The following is an 18,931-nucleotide window of genomic DNA, read 5'->3' as shown; positions in this document are numbered from 1 at the left end:
TTTTTTTCTCTCAAATTACTACAGAGATAACAAACATAACAGAAGCTTCTGAAAAAGCATAAATATAATTTACCAATTAAAGCAAGCATTTATACATCACATATTTAGAAAGTTTATCTTGGAGGAAAAGAAAGCTACTGTGCTTCCTTATAATATTCCAGCAATATCTGTCAACACATGCAAGATAAGCCATATGAAATACACATATGATTCTGCTTCAAAGGGACATAGACAGAAAATGATCTCTTTGTAAGCCACAGGTAGGCATTAATGTGTTAGGTTATGGTAAATGTAAACTTAGAGGTAAAAATAGGAATGTAATATCTACTTTATACAAACATTAAAGATGTTTTTATTATATGAAATATATCTCAAAATCTGCATAGTAAAAAAACAAGATTTTATTTTCAATATAACAAAGTTCTTAGGCTATTTTTTTAAAAAGCCTTCATAATTGAGCTGCCCTAGTACAATTTAAGATACTATTTATTTAACAGAAGAAACATGGGATAAATCAAATATAATGTTTATCTGAAGATTTTTATAAAGCAAGCAAACACTGCTAAACTGAGAATCACTTCCCAGCTTAACTTTCCCCCCTCCCCATATTGCTACATATGATTTAAAATGACTGCATCTATTTCTTTGAGAAAACAAACATAACTCATGTCATAAGATACACTTACCTAATCACTCTGGAGGTTAATGGTGGTGGTAGGGGTCACAGCCCAAAATGAACTAAAAGGTCAGCTGTGTTTTAAGAAAGCAGTTCCTCTTTAATTACCCAAAGAATACATTTTTAGGCATGAATTAAAGGCAATCCATTCTTTCTACCTCCCATTTCAAAACACAGTAAAGAAGCAGTCTCCCGCCCTTCCAGAAAGAAACACAGCAGAAACACATAAGAAATTTGCTTTGGACCTGTCTTCAGAATTCAAAGCAAGAAGCAATGCTGGTCCTGTAGAAATCCAGACCCCAGTAGCAGAATCATGTTGAACTTATTTTTAGCATTTTCTTAGATCCTTCTATGAAATTTCCCGGCTGATTACGCCTCCTCCACACATGAGTTCACTTACACGGTGTTTGCTACGGCAGTAGAGGTGATTTGGCTAGGCTCGGAGGATCACAAACAGCAACAGCATGCTGTAGCTTAAAGCCCACTCCGCTGGCAATACCATCACCATCGTCCACAGTATGTTGCTTGAATCCCCTGTTACACACCGGAAAATACTAACTATGGACGTGAAGGAAAGGAGCAACTTTAGCTGGGTTTCTGCATCAGTAAGAGCAGTTTGCAGATTGCTGATTTGGAGCTCATTCTGCCGGCAGCCGGGAATTCCTCAGCACCACGGACAGCGCCAACAACTGGCTTCTGAGCCCAGCTCTGTCGAAATCCCCGAGCTGCTTTAGACGAGGCTAGAGTGCTCTACAAGCAGTCGCACTTTATACAGCGGATGCGTGCATTAGGAGGGGTAAAGACATTCTACGTGCGAGATACTTATTTGCATTGAAATTACAATTAAATTTTTTTTTCTAAAAAATTGTAATTACACCTAACGCATTCTTGGATGGACTGCAGAGATGAAAGTTCCAGAAGAGGCTTGCATTTCGATTTAAGCCATCTGCAGTCCCCGATTATTATTAATAGATAAAGCATAATCATTGTCAAACAATCTGTGAAAACGTATGCTTGTCGATTCTATTTGACCCTTTGGTGGCAGAAAGACTTCCCCGGTGTTGCATGATTAAACTTCAGGTCTTCCTGCAGCTTGGATCTGATTAAAAAAAAAAAAAAAAAAAAGTAGCCAGGTTTTCCTGCAGTTTGTTCTCTAACATTAAAAATCAATCTCCTGTAATTCATCTAGTCTGTCATTAGGCGTCATTGTAAAGCTGTTTCTTTCAAAATCCCTAGCAAAGATGCCGAGTCTCTAAATTCTTATCAAAATGAGACAGAAAAAAGACCCCGACACAAATGGGTGAGCATAAAGTTTTTTTTATTAGTAACAGTATGCGCACTAAAATATATGTGCAAAGCATGTTTTAAAGCAGACTGTAAATGTTACCTGCTGGCACATTTAACCAGTTATTTGCTGGTTTGGGACTACAGGAAGCATTTTCAAGCCTTAAAGGGAATGCCCTCTGCAGCGGGATGTGCTGTCAGTCAAGACCACGTTCGAACTGTGCCGTCAGAGCCTCCAGAAAACAGAATCTCCCCGTCGTGAGAAAACACAACCGTGTGTACCTCGCTTTCGTGGCCCATCAATTTGTGAATCTCCCCAGATTTAAGATCTAGCAAATGGATAACACCATTGCCACTTGCCTGAGCTAAAACTCGACCTGAGGGAGACAGAGGAGAGAGAATGAATCAAAGTTTTATTTCAAGTGTTCACAGTTTATACGCAACGAAGCATTCTATTTTTTTCAATTATTCTGTGTTAGGGGTCAGTTATTAAATATGAAGTAGCTCCTGTAGGTATAAGAAATAAGTTGAGTCAAAATTAAGACACATCAATAATTAGATTACAAAATTTTCAAATTGGGACATAGAGCCTAATTGTCTACATCCTTTATATGCAGATTTCATCAAATGTCCTACTATTCTTTTATATTTGTGATTAATAAAGCATTTTGAGGAGATGAGATTGAAAGCAACTATGCAGGGCAACTTTCTTTTTCAAATTACATGTTAAAAAGTTTTAAAAGACATAACTTTCAAAATTTATGGAAAAACGTATCTATGTATGGATAATTTGTATTTTAAAATTTGTATTCTTCTTTAAACTTATTTATAATAGTTATGTTAATCATTACTTACAACTCAATATACATTCCTGCTTTAAAAATTGTGATACTCATGCACTCAACAAATTTTTTTTTTTGAGGCTGAAGTGGAAATAAATATTTCCATTTCAAAATGACTTGGGAGTTTTTACTTTAGCTTAGAATTCAACTTTTGATAAATTTTTGTTACATAAGATGGCTAAATACAGCACAGGGTATTTGCATAATTTTTGTACCATATATTTTTAGTGGCTTATTTCCTCAGAGTGAAAACAAATCAGGGATCCAATTTTAATTAATATTTTTATTAAGGAAGTCCAGTAACAAACTATCATGGGACTTGGAGGTAAGTAAAACAACAGGCTATGTTTACATAAGCTCAGTACTTAGTGTAAATAAGTATGACATTACTACTATCCATGGGATTATTTAATCATACTTAGAAGGCATATTATTGTTCCAGTAATAACATTTAAAATTTATCAAACTCTTTTAATGTGATAGATACCATATTTAGTGCTTGATATGGATAATTCTGTATGATCCTTACAATAATCTAATGATAAAGAAAATAGTATTAACTCCTCTATGTAGGTGAAGAAATAGAGGCTTGGAAAAGTGAAGTAACTTGCTCACAATGACACCCTAGGTATAGGAGGAGCTAGCATTTAATCACAGCACTTTGAGTCCAGAGCCTGGGCTTTTAGCCATTATGTTTTCCACAGCCAGCATAGCATTGTTATCAATGATGCCGCCTTGACAGATTTTAGGTAAGTGATATATTGTGAAAACAGCATTGGCCCATTTTATAATAAGAATTCTAGAATGATATCACCATAAAAGCTACAGTGAAATATTTAATCACAAATCTTACCCCCAATCATCATGAATACTTCTAAAACAGAGAAAAGTTATAAAAGTAAAGCTAACCATGATAAATACAGCCTATTTGCAAACCTTTATAACTACTGGGCTTCTTCATATAGAACAAAGCCTGACACAGCAAAGATCCTTAGGATGGATTAGAGTGTCCAAAGCAGCAGATGTGAATATTTATTATAAACCCTTTTCTACTAAGTCTTTGCTGACAGAGGCATTACATATGGATTTCACTTCCAACCTCACTCTATAGGCAATTGCTGTTTGTGACTTTCCCAAGAATCAAACAAATAACTTTTTTTTTCTTGTAGTCTTTACACAACAGCTGAAAAGGGGGGTAAATATTCTTTTTTATTTCTGAAATCAAACAAAACCAGACAGAACCAAGTCCATAAAGAAAAAGAAAAATATTTAGCTTTAAATCATTATTCAAATCTATAAAAATAATAATTGGAAATATTTATAAAGACTAATAATTTCTGAAAGTTTGTTTAATAAAATACAGAAAATGATAATATTGGAACCTAATATTAATTCAGTAGCACCATGCCTCAGGTGTTTCAATAATTTGTTTTTTCAAGAACAGATTTGGGTCAGCACATTTATTATGAGGTTTTTCAGGTTCTCCTGAACTCATTTTCAGAAGACTGCAAGGCTGAGCATGTATCGTAACTAATTCCTAAAATGAATATAAATTTATAATCATGTTCAACTTCCTTTAAAGTATATTGGATTATTACACGGCATATAAGGTGTGACTTAAAAATTAGTTTTGCTGGGAACGGGGATGCTAACCTCTTTCGAAGTTAGAAAATGTTCAAAATTATTTACCAGGGCATGTTAATTGCTACATTAGTACTTTAGTATCCAGTTGGTGTGAGAGAGAAGAGGTACTCTCAGAAACAAAATAAAAAATGCCACAGCCTCATTACTGGTAGCATCTCCACAAAGTGTAGCATTTATAGAGAAGTGTTTATGGAGAAGTGCATGGGTATCTTTTTCAATCTCCTGGTGATTGGCAATGAAAAACAAACCACACTGCAAATCACTTGTCATCTGAATGTCAGGGTCTTAATGATAAATTTAGGGAGAATAAAAGATTTAACTATATCAGAACTTGGTCAATGGAAAGAAAATATGGTAGAAATACAATTTTAAATAGTGTCATGAGAATTTATGTGAAACCTGAACTAATAATGTTCATGTTAAAGTAAATATATTTCTTAAAAATGTGAAATTAAATAATGTATTTTTACTTTAAATCTTTTATAAACATATTAAAAGCAAAATATTGTCTTGTAACATGTAATTTCTGAACAGATTATTACAATGTTATTTAGCATAGTTTTTTAACAAGAATAATTGTAACAATTTATGAATACACACATTACATAAAAATCACATGAAATAAATTTGTGATTAAAAACAGTATAGGTTAAAAATAAAAATGGTCAAAATGGATTTATAAAGATATTTTAAAATAAATGTTTAAACATCTGTTATGTAAAAAATGCTTTGCTTTTTTTCTTTTGTTAACGTTCAAATTATAAGGATGTCCACACTTTTCACAGAATGGAAAGAAAGTAAACAGTCTAGGGAGAAGATTGATTTAATTTTGTAACTGCTATTATTTATATAAATAACTCAGTATATATCAACATTGAGTGATTATGACTCCTTCATATGTCTTAAAAAATGTAATCTCATGTAAAAAAAATGTAATCAATACTTATTTTTGTCTACCAAGACTTTAGAATATTTTCATGTTTAGTAAATGAATACCTTTTCTGTTGACCAATAGGACTCAATGAGGAACATATGGTGCTGTCTATTTTACTTTAAAGGATGAATTTTCCAACTCCTTTTGGCTTTGAAGACAAGAATTAAGTTTCTCCTAACCTCAAAGTATTGCTCTGCTATTAAATGATCCAATCAAATTTTATAAATTGGAGGGTCTCTCAAAGTTAGTTCCAAATAAATTTTTAACTTTCTTAACACAACATAGTTCCTTTATATGCCATATTTATTTTAAGAAATAGTTTCACTAATATCTTAGGCATAACAGTTTCAATTGAATTTGGTATAAAAACTTGAGTATTTGAATATACTTATTAATTTAAGCATTACTAACAATAGAATCCCTTGAAGAAGTTTATAGAATGAATTAATCCATACAAATTGAGTGGTAAAATTTTATCTGGGTGTAAAAATCACTTTATATAAACTAGCATAATTTGGAAACTCTTACTCTCATGCTAATAAAATGTGTAGTATTGACCCTTTTTCTAGTTACAATTTATAAAACTTTTCAGTTTTCATTAATTTTTATTAAATTTTTAATTAATTTTAGAAATACATGTGAGAAGTCAATTTGATTTTGACAGTGTACACCTAGAATAACCAGGAGTTATCTTAAACCTTTCAATACTTACTTTCCTTCTCATGTAGCCAAATTCTCCTTAAGGTTGAGATACATGCTGCTTCTTATTGCAATTTTTTAATAATCATGGAACTTGACCTATCAGTACTTAATATGTGCTTGTTGTATGAAGAGTCAGTGTGTTACAAGTAGGAGCACAAACATCTTTATGACATTTTTAAATAGAAAAGTTTGAGCCCATTTCTTTGTCATCCAGGGTTACTGGAATTAGTTGATGGTAGCCCTCATTTATTGAATGTCTAGAACTTTCTCTTTTACATCACATGTTTTTCACTCAACTCTGTGATGTAGCTATTCTTTCCTCCTAGAAAATGAAGGAGACTCACAGAAGGTTGAATTGGGATTTATTTATTTTATTTTATTTATTTTTTTGAGATGGCATTTCACCCTTGTTGCCTAGGCTTGAGTGCAGTGGTGCAATCTCGGCTCACTGCAACCTCTGCCTCCTGGGTTTAAGTGATTCTCCTGCCTCAGCCTGCTGAGTAGCTGGGACTATAGATGCCTGCCACCATGGCCAGCTAATTTTTTTGTATTTTTAGTAGAGACAGGGTTTCACCATGTTGGCCATGCTGGTCTCGAACTCCTGACCTCAGGTAATCCACCCACCTCAGCCTCCCAAAGTGTTGGGATTCCAGGCATGAGCTACCACGCCCGACCTTGAATTGGGATTTGAATTGAAAACTTTATTACTCAAAAAGTCTTGCTTCATTTACTGGCTTTAGAAATTCTTACATAAATTAAGATTTAGGGCCAACTGGGTTTATGCCAGTAATCCCAATGCTTTGAGAGGCCAAGGCTGGAGGATCATTTGAGGCCAAAAGTTTGAGACCAGCTTGGGCAACATAGTGAGACTCCAACTCCACAAAAAATTTGAAAGAAAATTATTCAGGCATGGTGGCATGCATCTCTAGTCCTAGTTACTGTGGAGGCTGAAGCAGTAGGATTGCTGGAGCTCAGAAGTTCAAGACTGCAGTGGGCTATTCCCATGATTACACTCCATTCTGGGTGGTACAGCAAGTCCCTGTCTCTAAAATAATAATAAAAAATAAGCAAAAAAGACTCAGATAAGTGTCACACTTTGGGGCTTCTTTATGAATATCACTGAATTCTCTAGTTGCATAAGCTCTTAACTTTAATGCTCATGTTAATCTTATAATTGTTTTATGTAATGTTGTTTGTACTCCTTTGTGAAACTCTGAAATGAAAACATTCATGTTCTTGCAAAAGTCACTGTTCATATATATCCATTACTCTCTAAATACATACATTCTAATGCATATATAACATGTACTAAAAATTGTACCCAATAACTAAAAACTCTCATTTTACATCTCTTCCTGTATCTCCAGCCAAATTATCTCCCTGGTTCTACCATTTCTATTATGAATACTAATTATCTTGTTTTCTAGACTCCAAACTGTAATAAAATTCATTTCTAACTTTGCCTCCCTCTCCATCTTCAATCCAAGTCCTAGCCATTCTTTTTTTAAACCAATTTTCTATAATCCAGTCCAGCCATTTATTACTATTTCCAACTGTTATGTCCACATAATTAGTTAAAATCCTTTTTTTTTTAAGATACTAGGACCACTGAAATGATTCTCAAAATGATATTTTCATTTTAAATCTACCTATATTAATTCCTGAGGCATTTCTTCAGTAATGTTACCCTCATCCTAAAATACCATAAATATAAACAGAACAATGAAAGCAATAGCAGCAGCAACAACAACAAAGAGACCCTTTTCATCTCTGACATTCTCAGGTTTTGTTTTGTTTTAGATCTAACCATCTTATGTTACAAATAAAACAGCTGAACTGAAGTGACTTGGCCCAGGTAAGAAAATGCACATGTGGCAGTTGCAGAATATGGCTGACATCAGATCTTTGGCTCCTAAATCAGTTGCTCTTTTTTACTATTTCTTTCAGACACTGAATAATGTCCAAGTATCTTAGCATGGCTTTTAAGATCTCTACACTCTGATACAAATCTGCATTTGCTAACTCAAGTACACTCTTACATGAACTCTGTGTTCTCCATCAAACAATTTGCCATCATTTCTTGAATGTATTCTTCACTTCCCTACCTTTGGATTGTTGTTTCTGTAATTCCCTGTAGTGTAGTATTTTTCCTAGCTGTCTCCACAGTCCCCAACCATTACTTGCTAACAAAAATCAACCTACCTATTAAATCCTAGTTCAAAATGATTTTCTTCACCAAGTTAGTACAAGAGATCCCTAGTAGAAGATCTGCCTTTTCTGAGCACTTACTGCATTTCATTCACACTATTCATGTGATAATAAAATGTCAAAAATTCTAGTCAATTATGTATTTGTCTTACATTCTTGACTTTGTAAGTACTCAGGAACAGGGGCCATGCCATATAGTTTTGCATTCCCCCAGCATAGCAAGGAAGCTATTATAGTCAATATCAGTGGATAATAGTAGCAGCTTTCACACTACCATTTGTAGTACTTATTATTTGCCAAGCACTGTTCTAAATCCTTTACTTGCATTATGTCATGTTATTCTTCAATAACCCAAAGGGATAGGTTATACCTGTACTATCCATTACAGCATCCATGACACACATGTAGCTATTGAGCATGTGAAATGTGGTTAGTACAAATTGGATGTGCTGTAATTGTAAAATGCTCACCAGGTTTCAAAGGAGGAAAAATAGGCTATTAATCATTTTTATATTGATTACCTGTTGATATGATACCCTTTTGGGTCCATTTTATAGATTTTAATATATATTTTATATGTATATAATTAATAAGTATAAATATATTCATATATATAAACATAAATATATAAATAAATATATCAATTTTACCTGTTCTTTAAAAATGTGGCTATCAGAAAATTTAAAATTATCAACATACTATTATCATAGTATATATATCACATATCGCATATTTGTATTAGAAAATACTAGCATATACTCTGCTTTACAGAGGAGGGAAATGAAGTTTAGAAAGAAAAGCAACTTCTCCAAGGCCACACAGCTTGTAAGTGATGACATCCGGATTTGAGGTCTATATGACTCCAAAGCGCATGTGCTTATCCTTTATGATATGCCCAGATTTTTTTTTTCCCCTGATTGGCTCCATTTCATCCCTTCCACTTTGATTAAGCTGCCCTTACTAAAATGCAACATGACTGAGAGATGTATCTATCAAAGACTCTCTTGAATGTGCCACTCCAGTTTCCAGTGTGAATCTATGCTCATCTCTAGGAATATATTTAAATTAATTTGTATGTAAGTCAAATATTTCAAAAATTTTATATTCACGGTCACCCTAGTGGCATCTATTGATTCCAAGAATTTGATTGTACAACTAGTTTCCTGGGAATAAGTGAGAAACTCTGGAAGGCTGCCCTATTCTTTTAGAGTTTCAGGAGACCATCCGATGTACCCAGTGCTTTAGTGGGCAGAAAAGACACTTCCACATCTTTAGGTAAGTATTTTATATTAAGATGTTATTAAAAAATTGTCATTTAAATTTTGATAGAGGGGAAACAAACCAGACTATATTTTCTTCCCAATGCTTATGTTTTCTATATTGAGAAACATCTCCTTAGCCTCCCCCAAATAATATTTTTGAATACAGTGAACATATTTTATCCAATTCTTTACACTAATTGTTCCTGAAAAAAATGTTATTGTTTTGCTGAGAGGTCTCAATTTGTTTTAAGAATTAAGAAAATACAAAATTAATTTGATAGATTGGTAAAGTAAAATCATCTAAGGTAGACAGAGGTATTGGACCTCAGTTGTCAATATGAAAATTCCTATTCCCTGAAATTCCAAGGAAAAATGGCTAAGAGGCATGAAACTTGTTAAAAAATCCAAGTTTGAAGAAGATACTGGTTGAGGTAAACTTACTGTGGTGGTGTATTAACGGGCCAAATGATGTCATTTTTTAATGGAGCACCCTATGTTAGTTATGAAATTTATTAAATCATGTTGACAGAAATATTTGATTTTTTGTTAGAGGAATAATTCACAACACTAGTTAATGTATCAAGAGTTAAGAGTTGTATTTCCTTGGGGGACTCTTTAATTGATCAAATACAGTTTCCCCAGTAAGCTACCAGTTATCAGGTACTGTTAGTTAAGATAACTGTGGATATATAAGTCAGTTGGGTTAATTAAATACAGTCATTTTTAATGAGAATTATTAAATGTTATTTCTATCAAAACTTTAAATTTCTTTATGTTCAGAAAATTCAGAATATTTTTCTTATTACTCTATGTCCAAACACATAACACATACACTAGGAAAAAAGTTACAAAATTCACTTATAGGTTTGAACATGTTACATTTTCCAGCAATATTATGAGTCAGCAATTGACTAAAACTATGCACTTTTCTATTATTTATATAATCAGTAATAGTGTCATTCTGGATTAGAGGCATGTGTCTGCATGAATGGAGCTTTGTTATAAGAAATAGAAGCAAACTCAGATCTTTTAAGCTTATTATAAATAATAAAATTGTGAATGAAATACATCATTATGTTTCTCATTACAATAACTTCAGTAATTTCTCATAATTATTCATTATTTGATTAAATTTTGAGCAATAGGTTTCCCCAAAGAAACAAAAATACTCATTTTATATTTTAATCAAATGAGTCTCATACACAGATCATAAGAAATTTATCACAAATATACAAGAATAGAGACAAAAACCATTGTGTGCCATATATGAAATAACATATCAGAGAGGGAAGAGAAACTCTGATCAATAAGGAAATGATTTTTATACACATCAGAACCGATTTGAAGCAATTCTCTCAATCAATATAGATAGGCAGAAATGCTTCTGAGCATTTATTACCTGTGGAGAGTGTTATTGATTAATTTTATTGATTTTTTTGAATGCATGTGGAGAAGCATCTGTTGTTTCTTTAAAAGATGCCTCAAAATGAAAAGTATCAAGAAACTACTTAAGTTTTGAGGATTTGCATTAATGGCTCAACCAGGGTCATTACTCAGAATTTCAAAAACACCACTGAAGGAGATGTGAAATGTGATTTAGTTTATTTTGTGCCTTACTGCTGATCAATGCATTTCAGAAAAAAATACTGCTTGCGAATTTAACTTGCCTAAGTGCTAGTAACAATTTAAAAACTTTTCCAGTATTTTTTACTATGTGTATTAATGCTAAAGGGTCCTAACTTTTTTTTTGTGAGCAAAGATTAATTGATGTCAAAGTATAAAACATAGAGTATATAACAAATGCATTTTAAATTTATCTTGGTCACAAAAATGATAACAGAGAAGGAAGGGAAGGCTTCAGTATCTTCAGAGCTCTAGTCAACAGATTTGTTTACCTTATTTAGAATACATAATATTTAATGGACATCAAACACATGGAAGTTGAGGATAATCTACCATTATGTGAACTTGGTATAGAATGTGACCTACCAAACAAGTGAATTTTATGCACAGAGTCTGTTTTAGAAGTTTCCCATAAACAGTTTTAAACAAGTATAAGTTGTTCCTCTGTATCTGTGGGGGTGTTGGTTCCAGGTCCTTCCCAACCCACAGATACCAAACTCTTCAGATGCTCAAGTCCCTTCTATAAAATGACATAGTTTTTGCATATAACCTATGCATATCCTCCTGTGTACTTTAAATCATTTCTGGATTGCTTATACCTAATACAATATAAATACTATGTAAATAGTTGTTATATTTTTATATTATTTTTGTTTTACAGTTATTTTTTATTTTTTGAATATTTTCAATCTGCGATTGGTTGAATCTGTGATTGCAAAATCTGCAGCTACGTGGGGCCAACTGTAATCTTTTTCTGTCTTTAACATGAAATCCATGTCTTTCTTAGGAAGGCAGCTCTTTGATCCTCCAGAAATTTCTAAACTATAGCATGTGAATAAATAAAAAAAATTAAGTTTACCTTGCTAGGAACAGAACTTTTGGCCTTACTGTGTGTAGTTTTAAAAATAATTTCCCCCTACTGGGAGAGCATGAATGATGATCTTGAACAGGTGCTTTCCTACATGGGCTACCTTCTGAATATTACAGAAATCTCCTGTGAAATGCACTTAAAGTCCTAAAAATGTTCTAATTAATTACTGAATCTATTTAAAATATCAACAGACACCTGCTTTCATTAAGACATCCTTGTAGACCTGTTTCCTAACTTGGTCTTCACCTACGCAGCTGATCAGTGTTGGAATAATATTTATTCAGGGACCCCATACATCTGGAGCTTTGCAAACATTTCAGAAAAGCTTTTGCTGATGTCAGGAAACGCAAGTTCCAGTTCAGTTCTGAGGATTCGATAAGCCATCACAAAACATAATTCATAGCAAATCATAGACTGTGATATATTCTTCTTCATTGTTTAGAAATAGGCAAAGGAACAAAGGGCTTATATTTACTATCAAAATTTAATTAAAAAATTAATCATTTTTATCTTTCTTACTGTAAAGTAATAAAACCACCCTTAGTATTGCTCAGATTTTACTATTCAAACCATAACTACATTTTAAGACTAAAAGTCAGAGTTATAATATTTTGGGAGTTTTTCTCTTAGTGTCCATTGGTGTCAGAACTAACTTCATTATAAAGGAATCCTCTTTCTTGAATGTGGAGGTTTGTCTGTGGAGAAAGCCACTGTCAGATTCTGTTAGTTAATGTTCAGGTGGTGAATTGTTAATAATTAGATCCTAATTTTAGAACTTCATCCTTTCCTACTTCAGGGCAACATTGTTAGGTAAAAGAGGCTAAGTGATAAATCAGCATCACTATACCATTAATAGTTACAGTAAAAAAAAAAGATACGCAAATATATGATAAAAGAATTATAATTGAGATGGATACCCTCCTCACAAGAGGAAAAGAATGGCTGGAATATTGAATGTGAAGGTCTTGTATGAACTGGAAATGGCTAAATTAATTAGTTTAAATGTAATATGTAGTATAATCTGATGATTTAAAATGTTAAACTCTCTGAAATCATAGAGATTAGCTCTAAATTTTATATATGTCACTATTTATTACCTGAGTAAGACCCACAGACATAATACCTAATGGAGGTTTCCTTTTAAATAATTTGAAGTAGTTGATAATAAAAGAGGGAACCACTAGCTTGCAATTATTATCTCACTTTTTCCCAAATATTTCACATCTGCTGTATTATGTAATCCTTACAATCAAATGCAAAGGAAATATTATTATTTTCATTTTACAGAGAAAGATATTGAATCATAGAGACATGAAAGACCTCCTTTAAGATAACAGAGATATGATTTGAACAAGAATGCCAACCAAGTATGTCTATAAAATTTCTTCTATCCTGCAGCCTAAGGGGAAACAAAAGTAGTTATGCCAGAAAGTTAAGCTAATTTGGCTGCTACATGAACTGCTAAATAAATTTATATTAACTCATAATTCTGTGAAGGCATCTTTATGGAAATTTCAGCTAATATTCTGTAATATTATATTCCGATGACCTGGCTTTATGTCTCATAGAAAATTTAAAGAAACATGTGATTAGTTTGTTCTTTATTCAGCCCCTCTCCATCATACTTTCTCACTGTTAACCTTTTCATCTGGTAGTCCACTTGGATCAAACGGACTTTTGCTAAAAGCTAGTGGACAATTTGAGATTAAGGGCACTGATGAGTACTTGGAGTTAAAGTAATGAGGCACACATGATTTAGCTATATACAGGAGGCATAAAAATGGCCAAGTTGGCAGTGCAATTATTAGAAAATATGGAGTTTGACTTGTCTGAATAAATGGAATATTAGGGTATTTTCAGTTGGAAGTGAAGGAAAGTCAACTCAATGTGGCAAAGGGAATTTTTTTTTTTAAGTTTAACAAATACATTTATCACACAGAAATACAAATAAACTGACTCCAATAATGGCTGGCTCAAGAGGTTGGAATGATGTTATTAGGATGCCTTCTGTCATTGTCTCTATATTCTGATTCCAGCAGTGTAAATCCATACTGAGGCTGACTCTATCCACTTGGTAGTCTGGGTTCAGGCTCATGGCCTGGAAAGAGTACCTCTATTGCCCAGCAGTCTCAGAGCAGGTAAAAATTTTCCCTTACTGGTCAGCTTGGATCATGTGGCTGGCAGGTGGAAGGGCGTGATTTACTAATTCACCAGGCCAGGAGTAAGTGCTGACCAGAACAAGTGAGAGTGCATAAGGAGAATTACCCAAATGAAGAACAAGACGCTGTCATTTTAGGAGGAATAACACAAGGCATTTAAAAAAAATTATACTTAAGATAGTCATTCCAGATGTGCAATTCAGAGTCAATTTTTGTATTAGAGAAGAAAACAAAGATATAATTAGCCACATTTTAGGTCATGAAAACCGTGCTTTACCTTCTATTGTCTTTACATTTGACAATCTATCTATCTTCTTGCCTTCCAAAAGACTTATGCAAATAAATTGCATCTACTTTTATCAAGAAATCAGCTCAAGTATTTTGTTAAATAGACTACAAATGTTTGGGGTCCCTTGATTTACGATGGGGCTATTAAATGCAAAAACTGCCAAGGACAAACTGCAGGGAATTTAGGGGTAAAGTGGGAATTATAGTTGCAAAGGAACAGAAAAATTTGAACACCTATATGACAAGCAATCTGCATTAGAAAATAAAAGAATATGGCCAGGCACGTGGGCTCACCCTGTAATCCCAGCACTTTAGGAGGCCGAGGCAGGCAGATCACGAGGTCAGGAGATCGATACCATCCTGGCTAACATGGCAAAACCCCATCTCTACTACAAATACAAAAATTAGCTGGGCGTGGTGGTGTGCGCCTGTAGTCCCTGCTACTTGGGAGGCTGAGACAGGACAATCACTTGATTGCACCACTGCACTCCAGCCTGGCAACAGAGAGAGACTCTATCTCAAAAAATAAATAAATAAATAAATAAATAAATAAATAAATAAATAAATAAATAAAATAAAAAAGTATATAAATTCAAGCTTTTTTGCATTAACTAGCTACTATGATTATTAATATCTCAGTGACATTCATACACTAGAGTATCTCCCCAAATAAACAATTACAGCAAGCTGCATTGGATTTTATTAAACAGAATAAAATTGTTATAATCTCTAAAATTAGAAACACACGGTATAGTCTATACTTTCCTAATAATCCCAGTATTTCTAGGAAAAAAGCTAAAGAAAATTGCTTTTTTAAGGGCTATTTATCAAAGATGATACATTTTGTTTCAGTGGCAACTTTGCACATGTTCAAAAGATCTTGATGTGAATCTATAAAAAGTTCCGAATACTAAAGATTTTATTTGTTATTTCTAAAGAAATCATTTTTAAAACAATATACAAGAACTTAACCAAACAGATAAAAATGACTTTGTGGAGTCATTTTGAGAAACGACACTATTTTGCTGTTGTCAATATTTAAATTTAAAAATATATTCTTTGGGAATTCAGAATCTTAAGAACAACACACATGAACATGTAAGAAGAAGGGATTAATGAAACAAAACTGACAAAATATTAATAGTTGTCAAACCTGGGTAGTGGATAAATGGGGCTTATTAGATTCATTTGGAAAATAAAAATAAAACATTAAAAAATATTAATCACAGATCACCATTATTACTGTGTAGTCATTTCTTATATATAGAACTAAAAATTTTGAATTATCAGAGAAGTACAAATTATTCTAAAACTAGGTATATATACAATGTGTCTAAGTACTTTTAGCAACTGCAGAGAAAAATAGTGATAAATGAAGATACTCAATATAATTTAAAAAACTGGAGGACTTTATTAAAATAAACAATAAAAAGCCAAGTCACAGCCTGGTACAAAATATTTGCAAAAGACATACCTGATAAAAGACTATTATGTAAACTACACAAAGAACTCTTAAAACTCAAGAATAAGAAAACAACCAAATTAAAAAATGGGCCACCATTGTGGAAAGCAGTGTGATGATTTGTCGAACAACTTGAAGCAGAATTACTATTCAACCCAGCAATCCCATGATTGGGTATATACCCAAAAGAATATTAATCACTCTACCATAAAGACACATGCACATGCATGTTCATTGCAGCACTATTCACAATAGCAAAGACATAGAGTCAACATAAATCCCATCAACTGAAGACTCGTTAAAGAAAAATGGTTACATATATATCATGGAATACTATGCACCCATAACAAAGAATGAGATTATGTCTTTGCAGCAACATGGATGGAGTTGGAGGTCATTATCTTAAGTAAACTAACACAGGAACAGAAAACCAAATACTGCATGTTCTTACTTATAAGTGGGAGCTAAATGATAAGAACACAAGGACAGAAAAAGGGGAAAAAAATAGACATCAGGGCCTACTTGAGGGTGGAGGGTAGGAGGAGGAAGAGGATCAGAAAAAATACCTATGGGGTAGTATGCTTATTACCTGGGTGATGAACTAATTTGTACACCAAACCCCTGTCACGTGCAGTTTACCTGTATCACAAATCTGCACATTGAACCTAAAATAAAATTTATAAAAATATTTAAACATGGGTCAAATACGTTAACCTTACCAAAGAAGATAGACAGATGGTGAATAAGCATATGAAAAGAGGCTCAACATCATATGTCATCAGGGAAATGCAAATTAAAACAGCAGTAAGGTACCACTATACACCAGAACATTGATAACACCAAATGCTGGTGAGAATGTGGAGCAACAGGAACATTCATTCCTTGCTGGTGAGGATGCAAAATGTTACATCTACTTTGGAAGATGGTTTGGCAGTTTACTTACAAAAGTAAACATACTCTTGCCAATTATTTCATAATTGTGTTCCTTTGTATTTACCCAAAGGAGGTGGAAACTTGTGTCCACATAAAAACTTGTACAAGAATGTTTATAGAAGCTTCATAATTTCCAAAAGTTGAAAGCAAGTAAGATGTCTTTCAGTAAGTGAATGAATAAAGTGTGGTACATCCAGACAATGGAATATTCTCCCATGATAAAAAGAAATGAGCTAACAAGCCATGAAAAGGCATGGAGGAAACAAATGCATACTACTAAGTGAAAGAAGCCAATCAGCCAAGGCTACATACTGTGTGATTTTTACTATGTGACATGTTGGATACGGCAAAACTATGGAGATAATAAAAAGATCTGTGGTTGCCAGTTGTTGTTGGGAGGTAGGGATGAATAAGCAGAGCACAGAGGATTTTTAGGTCAGTGAAACTATTCTGTGATACTGGAGTATCATGATGGATACATGTGTCAATATACATTTGTCCGAGTTCCTTTTGTAGGATAATGATGTGTCAATTAGGTTCATCAGGTTTAACAAATGTGCCACTCTGGCAGGGGATTTTGATAATCGAGGAGGCTGTGCATGTGTGGGGACAGGGGGTATATGGGAAATCTCTGTACTTTCAATTTTTCTGTGAAACTAAAACTGATCTAAAAAGACAAAGTAAAAAATAAAAGTTTTTGAAACCAATATGAGATTAATAGCTAATTTTCAGTTGGAATTAAAGGTAAAATACCTCTCACTTAGGATATTATCCTAAATGCTCAAAGCAAGTGCTTTAAAATGTATTTAAAATTTTTTTTTTACTCAAGTACATAATTCTGAATCAGCAAAATAGTGTCTTCTCTCAATTGTGAACCCTATAGATGATTTTAAGTAAATGAAATAACTCAAATTTGTACACTGGTATAGGGAGTAGCTATTTCTTCAAAAAAAAAGTAACAAGCTATGCTGATATTAAATAGTAAAGCTCAAATTGTTAGACTTCTAAAATCATCACTGTATAGCTCTTACTTGACTTAGAAAGGGAAAGAGTAAGAAAAAAGGCACACAGAAAGAAAAAGAGCACAGAGAGAGAAAGAGAGACAGAAAGAGACAGAGACAAAGAGAGATGCCTATTTAGATGAGGAATGTAAAATGGAAACTAATACAAAGATTTTCATTAAGCAACACTATCCATCACAACCCAAAAGCAGCTTGAAAACACAGAATAAATTTCCTGGCCCATATTCTGTGTATTGGCCAATGGTAGTGCCCAAATACACCAGATAATTGCTCCACCATCTGCTTCACATTGATTACATAGTTGTGGTGGTACATTTCCTATGACTGGAGAAAGATTCCATTTTAAAAAAGAGACATTATTTGAGCTTTCTAAATTAGGAGTCTCTTCAAAATAGCACAATATTCGCCCTTCAAACTTTTTTTAGAGCAAATCTAAAGCTTTGATATGTTTCTTTTTCTAGAAATTAATCAATAACTTCATTATTTCTCATGTATAACATTTTTCTGGGTTTTTTTTTTTTTCCAATTTCATGTTACGAGTGTTGTAAAGCATTGGGGGTCTAAAATATCCCTTTGTTCCAATCAAATGCAAAAGAGATACAGCATCATGTTTAATTTTGCACAAATGACACATACACATTTTGACTTAAATGATCTTGATATGTATAACAATTTATTTTCATTAATTGTATTTTATAAAATTATATTGTTTTATAGAATTGTATTTTAGCCTAATTATTTTGCCATTTGGGGAAAATATTTATAAAAAAATTTTTTAGACCTGAAAATACTAATTTCCATTGAGTACATAATTAAATAAATATCTTGCCTTTTATGTTTATTATTCAATGGACTAGTCTAAGATTAAAAAATAACATATAAAACTCAATTTGGGGCATCATTGAACAAAACTTCCCTGCCTGGTGATAGATGGGACATGGCAAGACAAAGCCAAATTTTGTGTATTTCCTTCAGGGGCTGACAGCCAAAGAGCAGAACATAAACTATTGTAACATTCAAC

General features: G+C 33.0%; 1 protein-coding gene across 4 annotated transcripts in view; it reads right to left on the bottom strand.

The window, feature by feature from the left end:
- Window positions 1–1,977: 1,977 nt before the first annotated feature.
- Window positions 1,978–18,931, bottom strand: part of SPAG16 (sperm associated antigen 16) — a 1,158,987-nt gene continuing 1,142,033 nt past the window's right edge. For all 4 annotated transcript variants that reach the window (XM_077956655.1, XM_001082826.5, XM_077956652.1 and 1 more), the window contains one exon: window positions 1,978–2,337. In XM_077956655.1, coding sequence (XP_077812781.1) covers window positions 2,162–2,337 — 176 coding nt within the window. In that variant the 3' untranslated portion in view covers window positions 1,978–2,161. The remainder of the gene's footprint in view (window positions 2,338–18,931) is intronic.

Source organism: Macaca mulatta, chromosome 12 (assembly GCF_049350105.2).
Source record: "Macaca mulatta isolate MMU2019108-1 chromosome 12, T2T-MMU8v2.0, whole genome shotgun sequence".
Lineage (NCBI taxonomy): Eukaryota > Metazoa > Chordata > Mammalia > Primates > Cercopithecidae > Macaca > Macaca mulatta.
This window is presented reverse-complemented; position numbering and strand designations above follow the sequence as displayed.